This window comes from Saimiri boliviensis, chromosome X, assembly GCF_048565385.1.
Source record: "Saimiri boliviensis isolate mSaiBol1 chromosome X, mSaiBol1.pri, whole genome shotgun sequence".
NCBI classification, from domain to species: Eukaryota; Metazoa; Chordata; class Mammalia; order Primates; family Cebidae; genus Saimiri; species Saimiri boliviensis.
In genome coordinates this window covers 61,031,737-61,055,928 of record NC_133470.1, presented here as the reverse complement: position 1 = coordinate 61,055,928, position 24,192 = coordinate 61,031,737, and the positions used below count along the sequence as shown (strand labels likewise).

The 24,192-nt window shown below is 47.5% G+C and overlaps 2 protein-coding genes across 12 annotated transcripts in view; one reads left to right on the top strand and one right to left on the bottom strand.

Annotated features, from left to right (window-relative positions):
* NHSL2 (NHS like 2) overlaps positions 1 to 24,192 on the bottom strand; it is a 248,776-nt gene that overhangs the window by 19,120 nt on the left and 205,464 nt on the right. For 6 of the 10 annotated variants that reach the window (XR_012515561.1, XM_074391393.1, XM_010332402.3 and 3 more), the window contains exon 2: positions 528 to 683. The exons of the other annotated variants lie outside the window; for them this stretch is intronic. Coding sequence is in view for 5 of the 6 variants with exons in the window: in XM_074391393.1 (XP_074247494.1) it covers positions 528 to 683 (156 nt within the window). In the remaining variant the exon portion in view is untranslated. The remainder of the gene's footprint in view (positions 1 to 527; positions 684 to 24,192) is intronic. 10 annotated transcript variants of the gene reach the window in all.
* On the top strand, positions 837 to 5,527 carry RTL5 (retrotransposon Gag like 5). 2 transcript variants are annotated; one of them, XM_010332400.3, is made up of 2 exons: positions 837 to 4,470; positions 4,969 to 5,527. In XM_010332400.3, the coding sequence occupies exon 1, from the start codon at positions 1,204 to 1,206 to the stop codon at positions 2,902 to 2,904; it is 1,701 nt and encodes a 566-aa protein (XP_010330702.1). In that variant the 5' UTR covers positions 837 to 1,203; the 3' UTR covers positions 2,905 to 4,470; positions 4,969 to 5,527. The 2 variants fall into 2 exon arrangements, with proteins under 2 accessions (XP_010330702.1, XP_010330701.1); XM_010332399.3 differs by having other exon boundaries at positions 837 to 4,496.

Sequence of the window (24,192 nt, the reverse complement as noted above, 5' to 3'; positions counted from 1 at the left end):
TCAGCTTGGTTAGGAGGACAAAATTGGTGACCCCTGGGTGCTGTGTATTGGGCTTACTTTGGTGAGGTAGTAGCTACCCAGGGGGCAGTTATTGCAAGAGCAGAGTGAGTGAAGCGTAGAGTGGGAGATCCTGCAGATGCCCCCTTTGTCTTCTGGTGCCAGGATCCAAAAGGCATAGGCGGAGTGGCAAGGGGGAGGGGGCTGGAGGGAATGTGGGCCCACATTGTGGGAGTGTCCCACCCAGCTTTGGGTGAATGGCATGACTTATGGCCCTGCCTCAGTCTCTGTTCTTGTTTCCACATGGGGTTCTGAGCTGAAAAAAGGGGGTGGTGGGGGAAAATAGCCCTGGAAATAGCCTCTTTCAGAATTATTAGGTTGAAAGGTGAAAGCTGGAAACTGCTTTGTCGATTGGTTTTAAACTGTTTTCTCTGTTTCTCTTGCTGGTCCCTGTCCTCTTTCTTTGCCTCCCTCCTGCCACTGCGTATCTTTCCTCTGGGCTCGGCCGCAGCCCCCCTCCCTCTCGGTACCTTGCAACAGGCTCTGGAGATTGAGCTGCGCCTCTCGAAGCAGCTCCTCTACACTCGGGGGCCTGCCCGAGGAGAGGAACACGTTCACTGGCTGTCGCCATGACGACCTCGAGTGGGCAGTCGCTGTCGCATTTTCCCGACCCGAGTTAGCAGCAGCTAGGGAAGGAGAGAGTCAGTGAGAGGCACAGGCGAGCTGGGGGGGAGCGGCGCGCGGCGGCCAGTGGGCGCCCGCCGTTCCCCAAGGCCCGCCTCTGCGTGGGGCGGGAGGAGTGAGAGTCTGCGCTTAAAAGGCGAGGAATCGCCGACCGCAAGATTTTTCCTCGACAGATTCTGCCGCAGTCCGCTCCTTCCCGCTCCGCTCGTCTCTGCCTGCCTGCCCGGTCGCCGCCGCCGCCGCCGTGTCGCCCGCGTCCTCCGGGCCCCGTACCGCCGCCCGCCCTCTCCGGCCCCGGCGACGAGGTAACGCGCCCCAGGCCGAGCCGCCGGGCCCTCCGCCCCGAGCGCCGTCCTCTGAGCTCGCCCCGGTGGGTGTGGCCCTGTCTGTCCCGCGCCCCGCCGCCGCACTTCGGTCCCCTCCCGCGCCCAGTCGCAGCATTTCGGCCTCCTCCTCCTGTGGCCCGTAGCTCCTGTCCCCTTTTCCCCACTACGGAGCCCCAGGGCCCCTGGGCTTGTCAAGATGTCTGAGGCGACAGGAAATCTCAACAGCCTCCGCATGGCGAATGTGGCCCTGCGTGAAGAATTAAATGCCCTTCGCGGGGAGAATGCCAATTTGGGCCTCCAGCTGGGAAGAGCCCTGGCGGAGGTTAATTCCTTGCGGGGCAATGTCTCGAGCTACATCCGCTGGCCAGTGCCCATAGTGCCCGTCCTAGCGGAGGAGAACTTGGAGTTCCCGCTCAGTGAGATCGAAGCCATTCCTGGGGGAGAGCTGCCCTTCTCGTGCCGGCCTCCCCCACGCGCGGAGCCCGAGTGTATCTCGGATGATCTTTTGATTAACGTGATCCAGGATTGCAGCAACCCCGACGGGCCCGCTGACCCTCCTCTGCTGCCCATCTCGCCCCCGCCGGCGCTGCCCCCGCCCGCGTCAAAGGAGCCGCCCCCGCAGCCCCCTCTGCCACCGCTGCAGCGGCCTGAGATAGAGCCCTTTTCAGGCGACCCAGTCTACCTAGCTGAATTCCTGATGCAGCTAGAGACCTTCATAGCCGACCATGAGGATCATTTCCCTGGGGGCGCCGAGCGGGTGGCCTTTCTGATCTCCTTTTTCACTGGCGAAGCCAAGGACTGGGCCATCTCGGTCACCCAGGAAGGAAGCCCCTTGCATGCCAACTTCCCGCGCTTCCTGGATGAAATCCGTAAGGAATTCTGTGGCCCCATCCCCCCACGTGTGGCTAAAAAGGCTATTCGCAAGCTCAGGCAGGGCGACTGTACCCTCGGCAGCTATGCAGATGCTTTTCAGTTCCTGGCTCAGTTCTTGTCTTGGGATGACTGCCGCCTCCAAAACCAATTCCTCAAAGGCCTGTCGGAATTCTTCCGCAAGGAGCTTTTATGGTCAACAGAAATGGCCGACCTGGATGAGCTGATTCTAGAATGTGTGGAGATAGAAAGAAAAGTGCGCGTCCCCAAGCCTATCCCGCTCCCTGGGGTTCGCAATATCCTCTTCCCTTTTGCTCCGAGTCCCAGTGAGGAAGAAAGTGAAGATGAAGAGTACTACAGTGAAGATGAAGACCAAGAGGCACACAGGCACAGGCTTCACCCCAAGGACCAGAGGAAGTGCATAAGGGCTTTTCAGCAAGAGATGAAGGAGAAGGAGGAGGAGGAGGAGATGAAGAAGGAGGAAGAAATCAAGAAGGAAGAGGAGGAGAAGGAGGAAGAGGAGGAAGAGGAAATGAAACAGAAAGAGGAGGAGGAGATAAGCAACAAGAATGAGGAGGAAGGAGAGAGTAAGGGTGAAGAAGATGAAGATGAGGATGGGGGCCAGACACCAGAGCAGGAGCCAGGGACTGAAGAGACCTATGGTGAGGCAGAGGAGGAGCCCCTGGATGAGGCCCAAGATGATGACCTAGATGAGCTGATGGAGATGGAGCCGACCTTTGTTCACGCGTCATCCCAGACTTCTGGTCCCACAAGTGGTTACCATGCCGAAAACTTCCTGGGTGCATCGCCTCCCATAATACAGCCCAGCAGACGGAGGAACCAGAATCGAGTCCCACTTCTGGAAGGCCTTCCAGGCACCAATTCACCATTCTACAGCTCACCCCCACTGATTCGCCGCACAGGTCGCTTGGGGCAACGCCAAGTTCGAAGACGGCCCCCTGTGCTTTTCCGCCTCACTCCGAGACAGGGAGGCCACCGAGCTGCTCGTGGCCGAATTCGAGTGTGAGTGCTGGGGCCAGATGGCCACCCAGAACACACCCTTCTTTTGCGTCCCCTGCCCCTGCTATTGCTGCCATACCTGCCCCATCTGCTGACCAGACTTCAGGGAGTTTCAGACCTGCAGAACCTGAAGAAGACCTGCAGAACTCCAGACCATCTTGCAGCCATGACCAGAGAGTAACATGTGGCCAACCAGGGCCACCTGAGAAAGGAGGGATTAGCAATAGCTGCCCTCTTGGCATGTACTCTGCTCAGTCCTGCCATGAGCTGGAGAGCAAGTTTCTGGGCCTGTTCCCATAAATGCACTGGTCACCCTCTTGTCTCCCCCTCTGGTTGTTCCTAACCCTCACCTCTCCTGCGTTTCTTCACCCTGTGTTCTACAGTTTTATCTCTCACTGACCCATCAGGACTTCACCCAATGCCTCACTGACCTGCCCCAATGAGCAAGAGGATAGGCTACCCTGAACTCCTAAAGCCACTGAGGCCAGTTGCTGGATAGACTCAATGGTGGGCAAGACGGTCTCAAGAAATGTCCCTAGAAGCCTACACTCTTTTCATGTCACACCTCCAGCAGAGGGCCTGGAAGAGGACCTGACATCTAGCCCAGTGAGAGTGTGCAAAACCACATGTCAAATGGACAACTTGACCGAGATTTGCCCTTGACTGACTGTGCAGGCTGGTTCCACTTACAGCACTGGAATGTACCTTTGCATAGACTCCCGTATCAGGGCTCTTGGACTGGCTTGCCACATCTGGAGCCCTTTCCTCTCACCGCATTGCCCTCCTGGGCACCCCTGGTGGACAGCGCCCAGCATTGCAGGCTCTACCACTTTCCTTGATGTTGCCTAAAGGGTAGCCAGTTGGGGTTTGGGGAGGAGAAGGAGGAAGAAGAGGAGGAGGAGAAAGAAGCAGTAATGATCATTCTGCCATTGTAGAGAGTGACTCTTTCCTTAGGAAAGGTGGTCTTCTCCCCCTGCCAGGCTTTGGATTGCAGCCCCCAGTCAAATGCCCGACTGGCCATTCTGTCTGAGAATGACAGACAGAGGGCCCATGGCCTGTTCTGAGCTCCCTTCGACTTCAAGGATCCCTTAGTTTTGAGAGGAGAAAAGGCTGCACCCACCGTGGCCTCACAGCAGGGACCCCTTTTCATGTCTTTGAACTGGGGGCCAATCTAGGGTAGCTGCCTCTTAGGAACTCCTGGGACTTCTGGGTACAAGCTCAGGTGCCCTTATAAAGAGACCCGCTGCTTGCCTTGAGTCCAGAAATCACTGCTTCTGCAGTGAAAAAAACACATTTACTATGTCAGTTCTGGCCACAGAATGCTAGCCAACTCCACTGCTGGCCTGAACTGCCCCTGGACACTGGACTTTTGCACAGTGCCTGGCAGCAAAGCAAGTGCGGCCAGGGTTTGTGGCCAAAGGAATAGAACATAGTAAATTCAACCTTTGTTCCTCATGGGAGTCTGACCAATAACCTCAGCCCGACCTTAGGATCTTGGGCCTGGATGGAGGCAAGAGGAAGAAGCTGGAGGAAGAGGAGTTGCAGAGAAACCCAGTCCTCCGACTGGTTTCTGGTGAGGTCTCTATTCATCATTGGGAGGTAAGGTGCCTTTTTCATTAGCGCTTTTGTTTCTCAGCCTGGGGAATCAGTGGAGTTGTGTCCCTCTAACCTGTTGCTACCTTTTAAAAAGATCCCTTATCTCTAAAGAGAAAAGTAATACATAATCATTAAAGAAAGTTTGGAAAATAGAGAAAACTATAAGGACAAAAAACCCCAGACCTTCAGAGTCCCATCGCATAGATGCAAGCACTATTAACACTTTGCTGCCTTCATTTCTAGTGTGTTCTTGGTACGTCTTGTCAAAGCTGAGATCATCCTGCCAGTTCTTGATCAGCAGGATTTAAAATGGCTGCTGCCTGTGCAGTCATGCATGCTGAATAATTCATTTAAGCATTCTCCTAATTTGTTGGACCTTTCAATTGTCGGGTTTCCCCCATCCCCACCAGGGCAGGAGTAAACAACTTTGTCAAGAAAAATTTGTTTTTCAGCTGATTTTGTCTGATTTCCTCAGGAGTGCATTCCAGAAGGGGACCTGCTATTCTTCGAGGCTGTGGACCCTGTTTGCTGATGGTTGACACTCTGGCCCTGCTGCCTCATGTCCCTGTGGAGAAGTGTGAAGGACGGGTGCCTTACACCCACAATTCCAGGGACCCTTCAGCATAGGCCCTGCCTGTTCCCATGGTGCTTCTCACCCTGAACCCTCAGAACCACAACCAGGGACAGAGCAGATGAGCTGTGAGCTGGTTTCCACCCTCTGGGGGCAGGAGGGGCTTGGGCTTCCCTTTGACCCTCTTCCCCCCTTTCCCAGATCTTCAATATTTGTTGTGATATAACAGCCGTAAGAGCTGTAAGAGGAACTGTGGGCTTTGGGAGCTTTCTTGGGTTGAAAGAGGGGCGGGGGGAGGGGATGCATGCAGGGGTATGAAGGCAGCCCAAGGTCTCCCAGAAGCTCGGGAGGAAACCCGTTTGGAATATATGAGTTATTGTTTCATTACTGTGTTGTGAAGATAAGAAACTGCTCTGTATGCTAAAGCTTTCTCTCCGCAATAAAAATATAAAGGGTGTGTAAAGATTGTGTCTCTTTGTTTTTGAGCAAACATAGATGGGTATAGGGTAGGCATCAGGTGCTTCCAAGGCCCCCTGCTGGAATCAAGCCTACCCTGAAGTCTTGAAATCCTTAGACGAGGAAACCAAGGCCTGGCGAAGCTCAAGGGACCTGCCTACAGTTCTGTGTATTTGTGGATGGCAGAAATTGTTGGGAGGGAAGTGGAAGCACTGGACATCTTGAAAAATAGCATTCGTTCTCCCGCGGAGTAGGGTGGCCCAGCCCTGCAGGCACTCAAGGGCACGCTTGGAACTTTGAGTGAAGGAAAAGAAAGAGGCCGGGTTGGGTGGGGAGGGCCCTTCTGCTTTTTGACACTAGGTGGCGCTATGAGATGCCAGTGAGTTAGCTGGTGAAGATGAATCATAAGTCCCCAGAGCAGTCCATGTAAGAAGCCCTCCCAGGGGAACATCACACACTGGGGTCTGTTGGGGGGAAAAAGGGGAGGGACAGCGGGGAGTGGGGAGTTGGGGAGAGAGAGCATGGGGAGAAATGCTGCATATCGGTGAAGGGGAGGAAGGCAGCAAATCATGCCGCCATGTGTGTACCTATGCAACGATCTTGCATGTTCTTCACATGTACCCCAAAACCCAAAATGCAATAAAAATTAATTAAGTAAGTAAGTAATTTAAAAAAAAAGAAGAAGAAGCCCTCCCAGCAAGATCTCATGGCTCCTCAGACTGTGGGGTCAGAAGAAACTGAATCCCATTCTGGGATTTGTCCAAGTTTCCCAGCATGAATGGGACTTTCCCCTGCCCCCAGGGGAAGTGGGTGGGAACATTCATCATGCCTCTAGTACTTTTCAAGTGCTGTGCCAGGCACTTTACATCCGTTATCTTATTTCATTCTGATAACGATTCTGGGGGCAAGAACTAACTATCCTTACCCTCATCTTAAAGATGAAGACACAGGCTTAGAGAGAAGTCACTGGCCAAAGGCTGACAGCTAGTGAGTGGCTCTGTCACAGTCCTGCAGCTGCCCATTAGCTCTGGGGACACTTAGTGCCTCTCTGCCTCCACTCCGCTGGCCCTGCTGTCTAACAGGCCAGGCCAATCTCCTAGTTCTGCCCTGTCTTACCCCCTGCCCCCAGCTTGCAGGATTCCAGTCGGGAAACAAACTCCGGTTTCAGAGGCATATTTGCTTTGTCCCTTTAAGAGGAAGGAAGGGAGGGAGGGAGGGAACCATGGCGTTTCTGACCATGTGCCAGGCATTTTCACCAACATCATTTCATTTTCTCTCCACAATTCAGTGAGGCAGGTAATGCTGTCTCCTTTTAAAGCTGAGGAACCTGAATCTCAGAAATATTAGGTCGCATGGGGTACTCCAAGTCTTCATGACTCCCAAACCCATATGCATTCTTAATTCAAATACACCGTACTTTCTGTCTTCCAGGAGGGACTCCTGACAAGCTTAAAGTGTCAACCTGTCTGGATTATGGGTCTTTGCCAAAGCAACGAAGCATGCATCAGGTGCACTATCTCTGGAAGCTCTGGGGGAACCAGCCAGGTGACAGTACCGAGTACGTGGCTGAATACCCCTTCTAGGGAGGAGCAGACTTACGAGATTGTGGATTTCATCAGTGAGCACTGGGACTCCCCGTTACCCTTCAGGAGGCCTGACAAGGTCTCCAGCACCCAGGGGATTTCTCATGACGTCACAAGTAGTGATACCTGAGCCCAGATTGTGTTAATGGCCAATCAGAGAAGGTGGGAAAAAGTCAGAAAAATAGAGTCAGCCTTGCCCCAATCTTGAAGCCGGAAGCACTGTGGGAATGGGGGAAAGAACCCTGGATTCCAGTCCAGCCTTGCCGCTGACTTTATATGGGCTCTAGCATGAGTCTGTAGTGGAGAGGCAGTTTCATGGAGGAAATGGTCTTGGAACTGAGGAGAAGATTGCTAGTTGGAGTGAGGCCAGGAGTGTTCATGAATTTTTCAGGGAGAGGGAATGGGTTCTGCAAAGGCCCAGAGGTATGCAAGGGCCTGCTGTGTACAGAAAAGCAGGAAATAATTCAAGATGTCTGGAATTTGGACTGAGTAGAAGAGGAAAGAAGGATAGCATAGGCACATGAGATGGCATAGATAATTAATGAGCAGATAGGAAAGAAAAAGCCAAAATCAGGTCCACAAGTCTCATGAGGAAGGAGAGCCATTGAGGGGTTTTGAACAGGAGCAACAAGGCCAGGTGTGTGAGTTAAAAGGCCCATGGCCTCCACCCCCAGGTATGTTGAAGGTGGGCCAATTAGAATGGGTAGAGACTAGAGCTGGCTTCAGTAGCCAGGCGAGAGAGAGGAGGAAGGGGTGAATTGCGGGTGCAGAGGTCTTGATTTTGGAGACACTCTTTCTGGCAAGCTTCATAGCCAACAGGTCTCATCTCTATGATATAAGAGGTGAAGGAGACCTCAATGGCTGGGGGCACTCGCCCTTCTCTAGCTTGGTCGTGTGAGGGGATCCTACAAGAAGGCAAGGCTTCACCAGGCCGTGGGACTTTCGCCATGAGTTCACCTATTGACACCTTCCATTTTAGCCTCTCTCTCACTTGAACAGCCCACTGCAAGAGCAGAATAAAAAACCCAGGCCCTACTTTCCCACATACACACCCCCAACCCCCCATCAGGAGAGTTGCTGAGGCGAGAGGCCCTGCTCTACCCCATGTGTGGCAGGCAGGAAGGGAAGAGGGGACGCAGGGAGCAGGTCAGGGCCTGCTCTCTGTCAAAGGAAATATCCACCCTCCTAAGCCTTTAAGAAACTGTTTTCTTCCAAGTAGGTCCTGCTGTTACCAGGGCAACCGAGAGCCCTGGTATTTGTGTTTCTGTCTTTGGAGTCCCTGGGGAGAAGTAGCCTGCCAAGCTTTCCCTAATCTGGGCAGGATACAGGAAGTGCTGGCCGGAGGTGGAGCCTACTCCCCACCCCCCATTTGGGGGTGGTCTCTTGTGTGATTAATGCCTGTTCTTATCCCCTGGAGGAGCCCACCCCCACCCTCAGGAGCCAGTTCTGGCGGTCAAGGACACAGGCTTGGTCTCCTATGGACATGGTTTCTTGGGGCCAGAATTCTGCACTGACTTTGTGGCACATCTCTCTCAAACGGGTGTCAGCTGCTCTCTGAGGCAGGTGTACACAGCAGGCCCTTGCATACCTCTGGGCCTTCGCACAACCCATTCCCTCTCCCTGAAAAATTCATGAACACTCCTGGCCTCACTCCAACTAGCAATCTTCTCCTCAGTTCCAAGACCATTTCCTCCACGAAACTGCCTCTCCACTCCCCAGGCAAGCCCCTGCCCTTCTGCGTTCCCCCCTCAGGCCCTCTAACCCTGACCTCGCTGGCCTGTGAGGCTTGAGATCCACTTGGGAGCAGAGGCTGGCCCATGACTCCAAAGTGAGTTTGTTACTGCCAGTCTGTGGTTCAGTGGAAGAACATGGACTTGTCCTCTTTGCAGATGAAGGTTAAATGAAGACTGCACTGACAATGACATTTGGAAGGAGGAAAGGCCCTCCGAGAACTGGCTGAGGGCTGATGGTATGCACGTGGAGCTGGGAACCCCCCAGATAAAGTTGGAGGTATGGACAGTAGGGACAAGCAGGGGAGAAAAAGCAAGAGCTTATAGAGCTTCTTGTTCCTTTCCAGCGAGCACCCCATTGATGGCCTCCATTTTTCTGGGGTCCATCACCTCCTCTCAGTAGTGTGCTAATGGTGACCTCCACTGGGCTTGAGAGTCAAATAGACCTGGCTTTGAACCCTGTCTCTGCCACTCCTTTGCTGTGTACCCTTGACTTGGTCATTTCACTTCTCTAAGCCCCAGTTTCCTTTTTCTGAAAATTGAGATAATAATAGCATGTTAATGAGATGACTGATATAAACCAGCAATAATAACAAAAATAGCTAATAGTGCTTACTATGTATTGGGCATTAAGTGGTTTACATTTCTTAACCCATTGAAGCATCACAACAACCCTATAAGGTAGGTAGTGTTATTATTCCCCCTTTTGCAGATTAAGAAACTAGGTACAGAAAGTTTCCCGCATGCAAGTGCTTTTGACCCCTCCAGTAAGATAGGCAAAGTTCTGTGGATCAGTGGCCTGTGTGGCCTGTGGAGCAGGAAAGTTCCAAGATCCAGGGCAGGGTCTTAGTCTTTTTTTTAGGTCATGGACCCCTTTGGCAGTTTGGTGAAAACTCTGGACCCCTTCTCAGAATAATGTTTTCGTGTGCATAAAATAAAATATATAGAATCACAAAGGCCAATAATCATACTGAAATGGTTAGAAAAATATTTTTAAAATTTTGTGATCTAGTTGTATTACTACTTAAATGCATTAAATCATGAGATTTAGTGGCAAGTCTATAGATTAGAAATGTTAAAGTGGTGATGACCACAAATGATTTTTTGAGATACTTACAGCCACTGTAATGTGGTATGAAAATATTTGTGTTTTCTGTTGGTGATAAAGTCACAGATACCGCTACTGTGGTTTGTCACCTACATTCCTAATTTGAGAAAATGCTAACTGTTGTTTGAGATTCGTGGAGAAAAGATCAAATCATCTTCCCGTCCAAGTTTGTAGACTCTCTAAATTCTCTCCACACACCCCTTGAAGGTTCATGGAGTTCAAGTTAAGAAGCCCTGTCCTAAGGTGTCAGAGAAAAGACAACGGCAGCGCTGTCAGCTATGGGGACAAGCTGGGGGCTTGCAGAAAGACAAGTGCGTGGTTTCTTTTTCAAGAACTGTTTACAGAAATTGTGAAGTCTGGCAGCTCCCTCTTCCTCCTGGTCCTGAGTCAGCAGCCCAGGGTGGGGCTGAGGTGGTCACACTTGGTTTGAGTTTCAAGCTCACCACATATCCCAAAGAGTTGATTTGTTGCCATTTCGTTACCGTGAAAATGTTGGTGGGCTTTTCTCCATTTTAAAATGGGAACCTGCTTGCACACACGGATTTTTCATTAGTCTGGAAATAATCTTTAAGTGGACATGTGGCTCTAAGACATTTTCTGAACTAATGAATGCTTCCACACTAGCATCCTAGCCAGGCTTAGGGCTTGCAGAGGGAAGGAGAAACATGACTAACTGGGCCAGGGACCCCAAAACACTAGCCAGAATCAGCACTTGCCCAAAATCCCCAATGCTTTTTCCTGACTTCCTGACTTTGCCATCTGTTAGCTGAGTCCCTGCCAACTAGGGAAGGTTAGTCCTGGGTGCTGTGACCAAGGAGACATATGGTCCAAACAGCAGTAGGCCTCTGCTTTTCTAACTTGCCTCTGTTCCCATTCAAGACTCAAAGCGAGCAGTAGTCATGAAGATCAGGCCCCACGTGTATCCACAATGCCTTGCGTAGGGGTACTGGCTGGCGAGGGCCTGCTGCCTTCTGCTCTTCCCCAGGCCCTCATATTTAGTCAGAAATGAGCAACAGTTGGCTGATGACCATATACTAAAAGGGCTGCAGCTTAATTTCCACAGTGAGAGAGTGGAATTGAGACAGACTCATGTACTATAGCCACTGGCTAATAAAGAAGCTGGATCAGAATGAATCTGACTCACTTAGCTGAGGAAACATAACAATATGCTTTGGAGGTTCAGGCTGAGAGCTCCACATGCAAGAATGTAGAAAAGACTCATTTTCTTGACTGTAAGAGACATATATGTATGTTCTTAGGTTGGCCAAGGCTCTCACATATAGGCAGAAGGAGGCAGAAGGCCAAAAGGGAATTCAAAAGAAATTTGGTTAGCTAGATTGACCAAGAATCAAAGAGAGAGACCCCAATTACAAAAATCAGAAGTAAATGAGGGGACATTATAATCACCCTTACAGAAACAAAAGGGATTTTAAAGTAATACTATGAACAACTATATGACAATAAAGTAGACAACTTAGATGAAATACTTAAATTCCTAGAAAGATACAAACTATTGAAGATGACTGGACAAGAAATTAAAACTCCAAATAAACAAATAACAAAGAGATTGAATTAGTAATCAAAACTACTGACAAAGAAAAGCCCAGACAAAATGACTTCATTGGTGTATTCTACCAAACATTTAAAGAAGAATTAATGCCAATTCTTCACAAACTATATAGGGGAGGCAATATTTCCCACCTCATCCTATGAGGCCTGTATCACCCGATACCAGAACTGACAAAAACATCACGAGAAAAATGTAGATCAATATCTCCTATGAGTACAGATGCAAAAATCTCCAATAAAATATTAGCAAACCAAATCCAGCAACATATAAAAAGGATCATACATGATGACCAAGTGGGATTTATCCCAGGAATGCAAGACTGTGTTAATATCTGAAAATCAATTAATGTAATACACCATATCGATAGACTGAAAATGATTTGATAAAATCCAACACTCTTTCATGATAAAAACACTCAACAAACTAGGAATAGAAGGAAACTTCCTTCACCTGACAAAGGGCATCTATAAGAAACCCACAATAACACCACAGTTAAAGGTGAAATACTAGATGCTTTTCCCCTAAGATCAGGAACAAGTCAAGGGTATCCATTTTCCCTGCCTCTGTTCAATGTTGTACTGGAGGTTCTAGCTAGAGCAATCAGACAAGAAAGAGAAATAAAAGGCATACAGATTAGAAGGGAGAAGTAAACTATATTTGCAGAGATGACATAATCTTGTATATAGAAAATCCTAAGGAATCCATTAAAAAACTATTAGAATTAATAATTGTGTTCAACATGGTTGCAAGGCCGTGAAATCAATTTAAAAGTTGTATTTCTATATACTTGTAATGAACAATCTACAATGAAATTAAGAAAAAAATTCCATTTACAATATCATCAAAAGAATAAAACACATAACAATAAATTTAACGAAAGTGGTGTGAAACTTGTATGCTAAAAACTATGGAACATGATAAAAAAAAATTAAAGGTGGAAACAAATGAAAGACAAGTTCATGGATCAAAATAATATTGTTAAAATGGCAATATTCCTCAAATTGATCTACAGATTCAATGCAATCCCTATCAAAACTCCAATTTCTTTGTAGAAATTGGCAACCTGATCCTAAAATCCATATAGAAATTAAGGGGACCCAGAACAATCAAAGCAATCTTTAAAAAGAAAAGAGTTGGAGGACTCACACTTCCCAATGTCAAAACTTTATACAAAGCTACAGTAATCAAGATAGTGTGTTGCTAACATAAGGATAGACATATAAATCAATGGAAAAAAAATGAGAGTCCTGAAATAAATCCATACATCTATGGCTGATTGATTTTCGACAAGGATGCTGATTCCATTCAATGCTGAAAAGAATAGTCTTCTCAGTAAGTGGTGCTGGGGCAACAGAATATCCAAATGCAAAAGAATGAAGTTGGAATTCATTCTGATATGTATACAAAATTAAACTCAAAATGAGTCAAAGACTCACATGTAATGGCTCAAACTATAAAACACAGAAGGAAACACAGGTATACATCTTTAAGACCTTAGATAAGGCAGTGGTTTCTTAGATATGACATTAGTAGCACAAGTAACAAAAGAGAAAAACACAAATTTGACTTCATCAAAATTAAAAACCTTTGTGTCACAAATAATGCCATCAAGAAAGTGAAAAGAAACCAGGCCCAGTAGCTCATGCCTGTAATCCTAACACTTTGGGAGGCTGACGTGGGAGGATCACTCAAGGCCAGGAATTGGAAACTAGCTTGATCAACATAGCAAGACCTCGTCTGTACAAAAGGAAGACAAAATTAGCTGGGCACGGTGATGTGCACTTGTAGTACTAGCTACTTGGGAAGCTGAGGCAGAGGATTGCTTGAGCCCAGGAGTTCAAGGCTACAGTGAGCCATGATGGTGCCACTGCACTCCAGCCTGGGTGACAGAGACTCTATCTCAAGAAAAGAGCAAAAAGACAGCCTACAAAATGAGGAAAAATATTTGCACATCGTATGTCTGATAAGAGACTTGTGTCCAGAACCTATAAAAATATCTTACAAATCAGTAATAGAAAGACAAATGATCCAAATCAAAAATGGGCAAAGGCTCTGAATAGACATTTCTCCAAAGACACTACTATATACAAATGGCCAACAAACACATGAAAAGATACTCGACATCATTAGTCATTAGGGAAATGCTAATAAAAACCACAATGAGATCCTACTTCACACCCACTAGGATGGCTATAATCAAAAAGTCAAACAAATATTGGTGCGGATGTGGAGGAAGTGGTACCCTTGTGTTAATACACTGCTGGTGGGAATGTAATGTGATGCAACCACTTTGGAAAACAGTCTGGCAGTTCCTCAAAATGTTAAACACAGAGTTACCATTTGGCCCAGCACTTCCAATCCTAGGTATGTACCCAAGCGAGCTGGAAACATATATCCACACAAAAACTTGTACATGAATGTTCATAGCTGCAATATTCACCATAGCCAACAAGTGGAAGCAAACAAAACGTCTATCAACTGGTGAATGGATAAATAAATAAATATATATGTATATAAATAAAAATGTGGTCTATCTATACGATGGAATTATCCAGTCGTAGAAAGGAATGACGTACTGATGCATGCTATAACATGGATGGACCTTGAAACATCATGCTATGTGAAAGAAGCCAGTCACAAAAGGCCACATAGTCAGTGATTTGATTCTATGGCATGTCCAGAATAGGCAAATCTATTAAGACACAAAGTCAATTAGTGGTTGTGTAGGGCTGGGGAGGGGACTGGGAAGAAATAGGGAGTGATCGATAATGGTAGAGTTTCTCTCTGGGATGAAAAAACATTCTAAAATGGATTGTGGTGATGGCTGTGCAATTCTGAATATATTAAAACCCAGCAAATTGCATGCTTCAAATGGGTGAATAGTGTGGTTTGCACATGCTTTTTTTCTTAATAAAGTTGTTATCAGAAAAAGAACCTTGGTAAGTCAGAAACATACCATAATATCATACTCAAGCATCAAAAAAAAAATGGCCACAAAATGTGATCAGGGCAGCTGTGATAAACTGCAGAATTTCTAGTGCATCACACTAGATCCTATAGTGACTATGTGTTAATGATATGCTACCATTTAAAAGTAAACTGGTTACTGGGATGCAAAAATATATAGTACAGAGACAAGCCCCATACTTAGACCTCAGAAAACTCTTACTAGAGTGTCTTTGTTCTAGTTTAATGGGGAAGATAGGGCTGAGAGTAGCACACATGGTTGGAGTTTCAAGCTCACCACATGCCCACCCCAATCATCTGACCTGGATCTTGATCTTGAAATCAGCTCTCCTAACCCTATGCCAGGATTTCACAGCACAATCTGTAGGACCCTGGTTCTATAGATATGCAGGTGGCAAGATGGAGATATAAACCCCACTGACTAGCCGTAATTATCCTTTATGAATGGAGATTTAGTTGGCGCTCTCAAAAAATGGTCAGATTTTCCCACGACAGCTAGCCAAGTCTCTCAGCTTCCAAGACCACCCTGGTTCTTAGCTGGACTCTTCCTCCCTCCCTGAGGATGAGTCCACTGCCCAGCCCCCATGCCCACCCCCTAGCTGTCTTCACTGGGGCCAGCCATCCTTGTTACTGTTATTAAGCATCCTCAGGTGGACCACACTCTTGTTCACATCTCCTCTCTTCTAACCCTGAGGAACCTTGAGCTTGGTTCTGCTCCAGTGTAACCTGATGATGAGCCCAGAACCACTCTCCTGCCCCTGAGTGGGGTAGGAACCCATGCATGCAGTCCTTCATCATAAGTCCTCTACAGTAGTCTGTACTTCAACTCTGTCCATTGCTTATCTATGATTCAATAGGTCTCTTGTCCGTCTGAATTTATTGAATATTTGGACCTCAAAGATGTTTCAAGTTTATGATTAAAGGAAGTTCAATCATTTCAAACATTTATGATTAAACGAAGAAAACATCCATAATTTCACCTTGTCCATATGTGCAAGTATTTTTACATAAGTACAATCACAGTGAAGACATACTTTTGTGCCATAATTTTTTTGCTTATCAAATCACAGGAAACATTATGATCCAGTTAGAATTACTGTCACACTGCGGGAGCAGACAGAAGTCCCAGGCTCCATTACTCCATTATTTCCAACGATAACAGTTGTTAACATACATATATATGGAATATATGTTAACATATATATATACTTACTTACCACAGGCATTGCTCTAGGCACTTGACAAATTTAATCTTCATGACAACCCTATGAAGCAGGTACTATTATTTCCCTCATTTTACAGATGAAGAAATTGAGGCACTGAGAGGTTGGTTAGATGGCTTGTTCAAGATCACAGCTACTATAACCCAGGCTGCCTGGTACTAGAGTTTGCACTCATAACTCCTCTAGGGGGTCTCAAGCTTGAGTGTGTACATAAGAATTCTTTGGAGAGCCTGTTAAAACACGAATTGCTGGGTCCCCGAGGTCTGGGGAGGGCCCAGGAATTTGCATTTCTAACAAGTTCCCAAGGGATGCTGCCAGTGCAAAGATCACATTTTGAGAATGACTGCCCTACACTACACTAGTAGTTCACATGTTATTGATACCTGGAACCTAATATCAGCCCTTACAGTGGCCAGGAAAGGAGCATTCCTTGTCATCTGCCTTCGTATTTCCTTCTGTCACCCTTTCCCTGACGCTGGCAGGATGTCCACTGAGCAGTTGCATATCACAAGGGGGTTGTCTTATCCATGCCAGTCCCAGACTCAATTAGCTAAATGCAATCCCATCCATTAAAAGGGCTGGTAAATCAGTCCCTGGCTGTCAGGCTGCCCCAGCCGCTGCTGAATTAATGCCTGTGCTGTCACTTGCCTGGCGCCTGTAGCCAATTGATCTCATAGGTTAATAAGATTAACTCAGTATTAACTCAGTCAGACTGCCCGTAGCTTCTAATGCACCCCACCCCCCACCCACAAACTTGGGGAGGTTCAGGATTGTACTTGGTGGGAGGAAGCTTTGGCTTCCTCCAAAGACAGCAGCTTTTCAGGATAGTAAGGGGCCCTTTAGGTTGCATCAACTGAGTCAAATTTGACTTTGTAATCTGCAGGATTGGGACCATCTATCTGAATATTGATTGCTAGGCATGGAGAACAAACTGGTTCAGTGTTAACAAGAAAGACCGGATTTGTCCGTCTGACCACAGCCCAAATTGCTTGAAAGTCTGGGCAGCTGTGTTAACAGGGAAAGAAGTTGGGACCCGGAGTTGGACAGACCTGGCTTTGAGACTCTGCCTTATCATGACCTCGCTGCGTGTCCTCTCTGAACTTAGCTTTCTTTATTGATAAAATGAGGCCAATAATACTTCCACCATGTCTGCATTCCAGAACAATTAAAGATTGGCCCCTTGATGCTTTAGAGGTCACTGCCCGAGGAGACAAATCAGGAATGGAGATCAGAGCTCGGAGTGGAAGATGAAACCAGTTCATCTAAGTTCAAAGATAGTTTTTCCTCTTCCCAAATCCCCCTCATATCTGCCTATTGGCTTGCCTTTACGGAGGTCACCTCTGCCAAACAGTCCTCTTTTTTTTTTTTTGAGACACAGTCTCGCTCTGTCACCAGGTGCCAGGCTGGAGTGCAGTGGCGTGAGCTCAGCTCACTGCAACCTCCACCTCCTGGGTTCAAGCAATGCTCCTGCCTCAGTCTCACGAGTAGCTGGGACTACAGGCATGAGCCACCACACCCAGCTAATTTTCTTTTGTATTTTTTTTAGTAGAGACGGGGTTTCACCATATTGGCCAGGATGGTCTTGATCTCTTGACCTCGTGATCCGCCCGTCTCGGCCTCCCAAAGTGTTGAGATTACAGGCGTAAGTCACCGCGCCCAGCCCCCAAACAGTCCTCTTATAGTGGACACTGTGGTGTGCCACCAAGATTCCATCTCATGGATAAACAACTTATTCTCTTAAATGTTGGCCGAGCTGCCAGAAGGCATTTTGTTGTTAGCCTTCTTTAGAGATTGTGTTGTCCAGTGTCACATCTTGCCAGGGTGGCTCCATCACCTCAACTCAGGGCAGCTCTGTGGGGCTGTCTCAGCTCCAGAGCTTCCTCTTTGGACTGACTATGCCTGTGTTGCAGTTTACTTTACCCCCTCTGCAAAATCCTGCTTTCTTGCCCACTTTCCACAGCTGTGGATCCCAAGAGCCTCCCTAACAAACTTCCTGCACACTAATCTCTGCCTCAGGGTTGGCTTCCTGGGGCCTCCAACCTCCTCTGGCAGGGAAGGCCCTTTGCAGTTTGAGAGGCCTGGCCCAGAGAGGTGGCTGGCTGCTACCTTTCCCGCTCCCTTTGCCTGCTAATGGCTTCTAGGCAATTCTCTCTTTTAAAAATTGTCATGCTTTTCTGTTATGCTTTCCTTTTTTGTTCTTACTACAAAAGCAAAGCATGTTTATCATAGTTAAAAATCAGAACATACAAACAAACAGAAAGAGGAAAAGAACATTCATAATCCTACACACCAGAGACAACCATGGCTGATACCTTGGGTGTATCTCTCCAGAAATTTTCCTATGCCAAACAAAGATGAAATCATACTGTAAACATTGTTTTGTGGTTTACTTCAACTCTCTCGTTACCACAATAACTATTCTCTGCCAGCCATGTTTAGCTTCCCTATGAGAATGGGGATGTGAAGACTCAGAAGCCTGTGGGCAGTCAGAGGCCATATTCCAGCCCCTCATACAGAAGAGATGTGGAAACTGAGCTCAGAAAGAGCAAGGACCTCTTCTCAGGCCCCACACTGAGTTATCGTGAGGGGGGCTCCTCCCCAGCCACCCGGAGCCTATCCAGATCACCTTTTGACCTGGCTCTGAGCCTCTTTTCAAATGTCTGAATTGCTCAACCAGGTTCAAACCAGGGAGAGGAGCAGAAAATGGGACTGGCATAAAAGAAATGTAGGAAAAGAAAACCAGCCTGTCTATGTCTGTGCCTGGGTCCAGGCCACTTTGCAGGTGTATGGTAGGAGCACCTGACAGCAATAACTTAAGAAACGAGAGTTGCCACATAGCAGTTGCTGGGGGAGGGTGCTAAGTGAGGGTGCATGCTTTTTTTTTTTTGAGATGGAGTTTCGCTCTTGTTACCCAGGCTGGAGTGCAATGGCGAGATCTCGGCTCACCGCAACCTCTGCCTCCTGGATTCAGGCAATTCTCCTGCCTCAGCCTCCTGAGTAGCTGGGATTACAGGCACGCACCACCATGCCCAGCTATTTTTTTGTATTTTTAGTAGAGACGGGGTTTCACTATGTTGACCAGGATGGTCTTGATCTCTTGACCTCGTGATCCACCCACCTCAGCCTCCCAAAGTGCTGGGATTACAGGCTTGAGCCACCGCGCCCGGCGGGTGCATGCTTTTTGCAAGAGGTTGTGGTTCTCCTGTCCAGCCTGCTCCCACTGAATCATCTCTGCATGTAAGTTTCCTCTAATAAAACCCTACGTCTTGTTTGCTGGCTACAGGTCTCCTTTTTGGCCTCTTGAGCCTGGTACCATCCCTACTGAAGTCAATAGGGGTCTAGCACAACAGCAGGGTTCAGCATTTGGTCCTCGGGGGACTCGGCAAGCTGAGTATAGAGCACCCCTCACTGCAGGTGGCACCCCTCCTCTTGCTGGGTATTCAGCAACCCCATCTCCCATCTGTTTCCCACAGCAACCAGAGGAATCATCCTCCAAAGTCACTCAGGGATGAGGCGATGGATTCTTAGATATGACACCAAAAACACAGACAACAAAAGAAAAAATAAACTGAACTTACATCAAAGTTGAAAACTTTAGCACTTCAAAGGCCACCATCAAGAAAATGAAAAGGCAACCCACAGAAATGGAGAAAATATTTGCCAATCATATATCTGTTAAGGAGCTTGTATCTAGAATACAATAAAGATCTCTTATAACTCCATAATAAAAAGAAAAATAAAGGTTAGGCATGGTGGCGCATACCTGTAGTCCCGGCACTTTGGGAGGCTGAGGTGGGAGGAATCGCTTGAGGTCAGGGGTTTGAGACCAGCCTGGCCAACATAGTAAAATGCCATTTCTACTAAAAATACAAAAACTAGCTTGGATGTGGTGGCACACACCTGTAATCCCAGCTACTCTGGGGGCTGAGGCAGGAGAATCGCTTGAACCCAGGAGGCAGAGGTTGCAGTGAGCTGAGATCGCGCCTCTGCTCTCCAGCCTGGGCAACAGAACGAGACTCCGTCTCAAAGAAAAGAAAGGAATGAAGTTCTGATCCAAGCTACAACATAGATGAACCTTGTAAACATTAGGCAAAGTGAAAGAAGCTAGTAACAAAAAGCCACACATTATATGACTCAATTTCTATGACACGTCCAGATTAGGCAAATCCATCGAAACAGAAAGCTGATTAGTGGTTACTACCAGCTGGGGAGATATGGAGGTTGGCAAAAGTGGAAAGTGACTGCTTATGGGAAAAGGGTCTTCTTTTTGGCATAATGAAAATGTTCTGGAATTAAATGGTGGTTGTGCATATCTGGGAATATTCTAAGAGCCACTAAGTTGCACACTTTAAATGGGTGAATTACACAGTATGTGAGCTATATCTCAAGAAAGCTATTAGCAAAGAAAGAAGTAAATTATATCCCGTTGCTCCCCAGCACATCTTCCCATTGTTTCTCATCACATCAGACTGAAATGCAAAGTCCTCACCATGCTATAAGGCCGGAATGTTCTGGCCTCTGCCCCTCCCTGCTTACTGGCTCTTTTCTCATCACAGGGGCCTTCTTGCTGCTCCTCAAACATGCCAGGTCCATTCCTACCTCAAGACATTTGAAACGGCTGTTCCCTCTGCCTGGAACACTCTTTTCCCAGATTTTCACATGGCTTGCTTCCTTCCTTCATTTGGGTCTCTGCTCAAATATCACCTCTTCAGATAGACCTCTGATCCTGCTATGGTGACCTGATCCTAGTCACCCCAGCCACATCACTCTGCTTGCTTTTCTTCATAGCACTTGCCACTACTTGAAGCTTTTCTTGGTAAGTAGTTTTACTGATGACTGTCTGTTTGCCCTATCCTGGACTGTAAGCTCCTTGAGGTCAAGGACCTTGTCCGTCTTGGTCACCAGCATATCCACAGTGCTTGGCACACGGCAAGTGTCCATTAAATGCATGTTGAATGAATAAAGGAGTGAGTCTCACTTCGGCCAACTGTCTTTACGAGTATCCACTCCTGCTTCTGAGGAGGACTGAGTGTGAGTAAGTCAAGGGGCTGTGTGGCCCCTCCCTGCTGCTAAAATGCCACCATGGAACTGGTGGTGCTGCTGCTGCTACTGCTGCAATTCTTTAATTTACCTTATCCTTTTTTTTTGTTTATTTCAATGCACATATTTATTTGACTGGTCACATTAGAGACACAGTAGCAAAATTAATTACTTTTCTTTTTTTTCAATATCACTGCATTTTTTTGTTTCCAATTTTTATTTATATATTTATTTTTATTGCACTTTAGGTTCTGGGGTACATGTGCAGAACATGCAGGATTGTTGCATAGGTACATACATGGTAATGTGGTTTGCTGCCTCCATCCCCCATCACCTACATCTGGCATTTCTCCCCATGTTATCCCCCCAACCTCCCCAACAGACCCCAGTGTGTGATGCTCCCCTCCCTGTGTCCATGTGTTCTCATTGTTCAACGCCTGTCTATGAGTGAGAACATGTGGTGTTTGATTTTCTGTTCTTGTGTCAGTTTGCGGAGAATGATGGTTTCCAGGTTCATCCATGTCCCTGCAAAGGACACGAACTCATCATTTTTTATGGCTGCATAGTATTCCATGGTGTATATGTGCCACATTTTCCTCGTCCAGTCTATCATCGATGGGCATTTGGGTTGCATCCAGGTCTTTGCTATTGTAAACCGTGCCGCTATGAACATACATGTGCATGTGTGTTTATAATAGAACGATCTGTAATCCTTTGGGTATATACCCAGTAATGGGATTGCCATTCTTACTGTGGGACTTTGTAAAAGTCCCTTCACTGACCTAAGACTCAGTCTATATTTGCAAAACTGAGATAATAATGTCTCATGGGGTTGCTATGAGGGCGTCCAGTACTTAGCTCAGTGCCTGGCTCACAGTAAAGACTCAATAAAGAGTAGCTACTGTTGTTATTTAAGCCTCCCACCTCTCCTTAATTCCAGGGGGTTGGGACATTCTTTTTGCAGCAGAGTGGAGGACTACTTGCACCAAGACAGTGCTGGACCTCTGGTCCGGACATCGTCCGCCGGTTAGCTGTCTTTCCCACATAATCCTTTATGGCCTCAGCCTGCATCACCGCAGGCATGACCTGCAAGAGCAGCCCCAGCCACCCTGCCCAAGTCCACCCAGGTAGGGTGGCTGAGTGCTCAACTGGCCTTCATCCTCCTTTTCTGGGAAGAGTCAGGGGCCAGGGAGATGCACTCACAAACTGTTTTCCACTATTCTGAAAATTCTCAGTCTCAAAACATTGCACATACCCTCCATGGCCAAGTTACTTTCCTAATTCCGGTTACCATAACAACGCGATTTAATGAAGGAGCAATTTTTTTTTCTTAAAATAATTCAACCCGTTTCCATATCAACAGGGGTTTATTTTGGTTCCACATGCAGCAAGGGCTTGGTAGCCAGCACCTGACAGCACTGTCTGCACTTTGGGAGGAACACGGATTTCCAAGGGGCCATCTGAGATGTGGTGGCTGTGTGTGCTGAGGAGAACCTGGCCTCAGTGAAGACAGTAATAGTGTGGGCACCTCAGAAGTTCCTTCTTGGGGTTTTTTTTTTAAGTGAAAGGATGGAAGAAACAGGGAGAAGACAAGCCGTTCAGCATCCCGTCCAAAGTCTAGGGCCTACAGAAACCAACTCCCTGTTGCTGGGCCTCCCTCACAAGACCACAGGCCAGGAGGAGAGTCCCGGGGCTGGGGCTGGGCCTCTTTGTTGGAAAGCTTGCTGGAGGGGGTGATGGGCGGGGACAGGGCTGCACAGCATGCAGAGTAAATCGTTTTATCTGTGCCTAAGCTGGTTGTATGTGACTACATTCCTTCACAAATTTACTCAGTCAAGAAACGTGACTGAGTACCCACTAGCGTCTGGTTCTGTGCAGGGGGTCTTGAGGACACAATGAGATCCAGCCCCTGCCCTTAGGGAGCTCCCAGTCTGGTGATGAGGAGCTCATTCTCAGAGGTTGTCCTCTAGGCCAGTGCTTCTCAAACTTTTTGTGCACACGAATCACCAAATCCCCTGGGGATGTTGTTAAAACTCGGGTTCTGGCGCAGTAGGTGGAGCGGGGGTGTGTGTGCTGAGATTCTGTATTCTTAACACTCTCGTAGGTGATGCTGCTGCTGCTCCTGCTGGTCTTCACACCTTACTTTGAGTAGCAAGGATCTAGGTGTCTAAGAAGTTGGTGGAGACACGGGGCCAGAGGGAAGCACTTTACCCCTCTGTTCCCGGCATCCTTTCGGGGATGCTCAGTCCTGTGGGTTTTGGCTGCATCTCCTACTAGAATGGGGTGACTTTGTCACTGAGCAGGGAACTCTGCTTTGCTTTCTGAAGAACTTCTCTAAATCTGTGGAGTTTTTAATAAATAAGAATGAAAAGGTGGAACAACCAGGGTGTTTAACAACCCCAGCTGAGGGGCCATCAGAACTGCTTCAATTCATTTCTGGGGAAGTCTAAGGCAACCACATAAAGCAGCGCATAGAAGGACAGAGCTCCAGCCTTTCTCAATTAAGACCCTGCCTGGGCTGGGCATAGTGGCTCATGACTGTAATCCCAGCACTTTGGGAGGCTGAGGCAGGTGGATCATGAAGTCAGGAGTTTGAGACCAGCCTGGCCAACATAGTAAAACCCCGTCTCTACTAAAAATACAAAAAAAAAAAAAAAAAAAATAGCCAGGTGTGGTGGCGGGCATCTGTAATCTCAGCTACTTGGGAGGCTGAGGCAGGAGAATTGCTTGAACCTGGGAGGTGGAGGTTGCAGTGAGCTGAGATCGTGCCATTGCACTCCAGCCCAGGTGACAGTGTGAGACTCCATCTCAAAAAAAAAAAAAAAAAAAAAAAAAAGAAGAGACCCTGCCTGAATGCACACTTTGGAGCAATGTGTTTATGGGGGACAGCATAAGTCAGGAGTCAAGTCCCAGCTCTGTTTCTTCCTAAGCCCTGTGACCTTGGGCAAGTCAAGTCACCTCCCAGTGCCTCATCTACAAAATGGGAATAACAATCACACCTAATTCACAGGATTGTTTTGATGATTAAATGAATTAATGTTTGTAAAGTGCCTGACACACAGCAGGTACCAAAATAGTTCACTCATTCAACAAATACTTAGAGAGCCCTTTCTGTGTACTGGGCCCATAAGCTTGGGGAATACAATGGTGAACAGGACAGATGCAGTCCATGCCCTCATGGAGTTCACACTGAAGCAGAGGAGATTTGAATGATGAGAAGGAACCAGCCACACAAAGACAAAAAAAGCACATATGGCAGGGGAAACAGCAAATGCAAAGGTCCTGGGAGCCAGTGTATGTGCGATGTGTGAGTGAGGGGAGCATGGTAAGAAAAGATGTCCCAGAGGTGGGCAGGAGCCATATTACTTCAGGGTCTTATGGGCTGCAGTCAGGAATTTGGATTTGATGCTCGACATAACTAAAAGCTCTTGGAGGGTCTATGGTCTGGGGC

What these genes read in the sequence shown, in the direction of transcription:
- RTL5 (XM_010332400.3), top strand. Translation starts at nt 1,204, where the DNA reads ATGTCTGAGGCGACAGGAAATCTCAACAGCCTCCGCATGGCGAATGTG.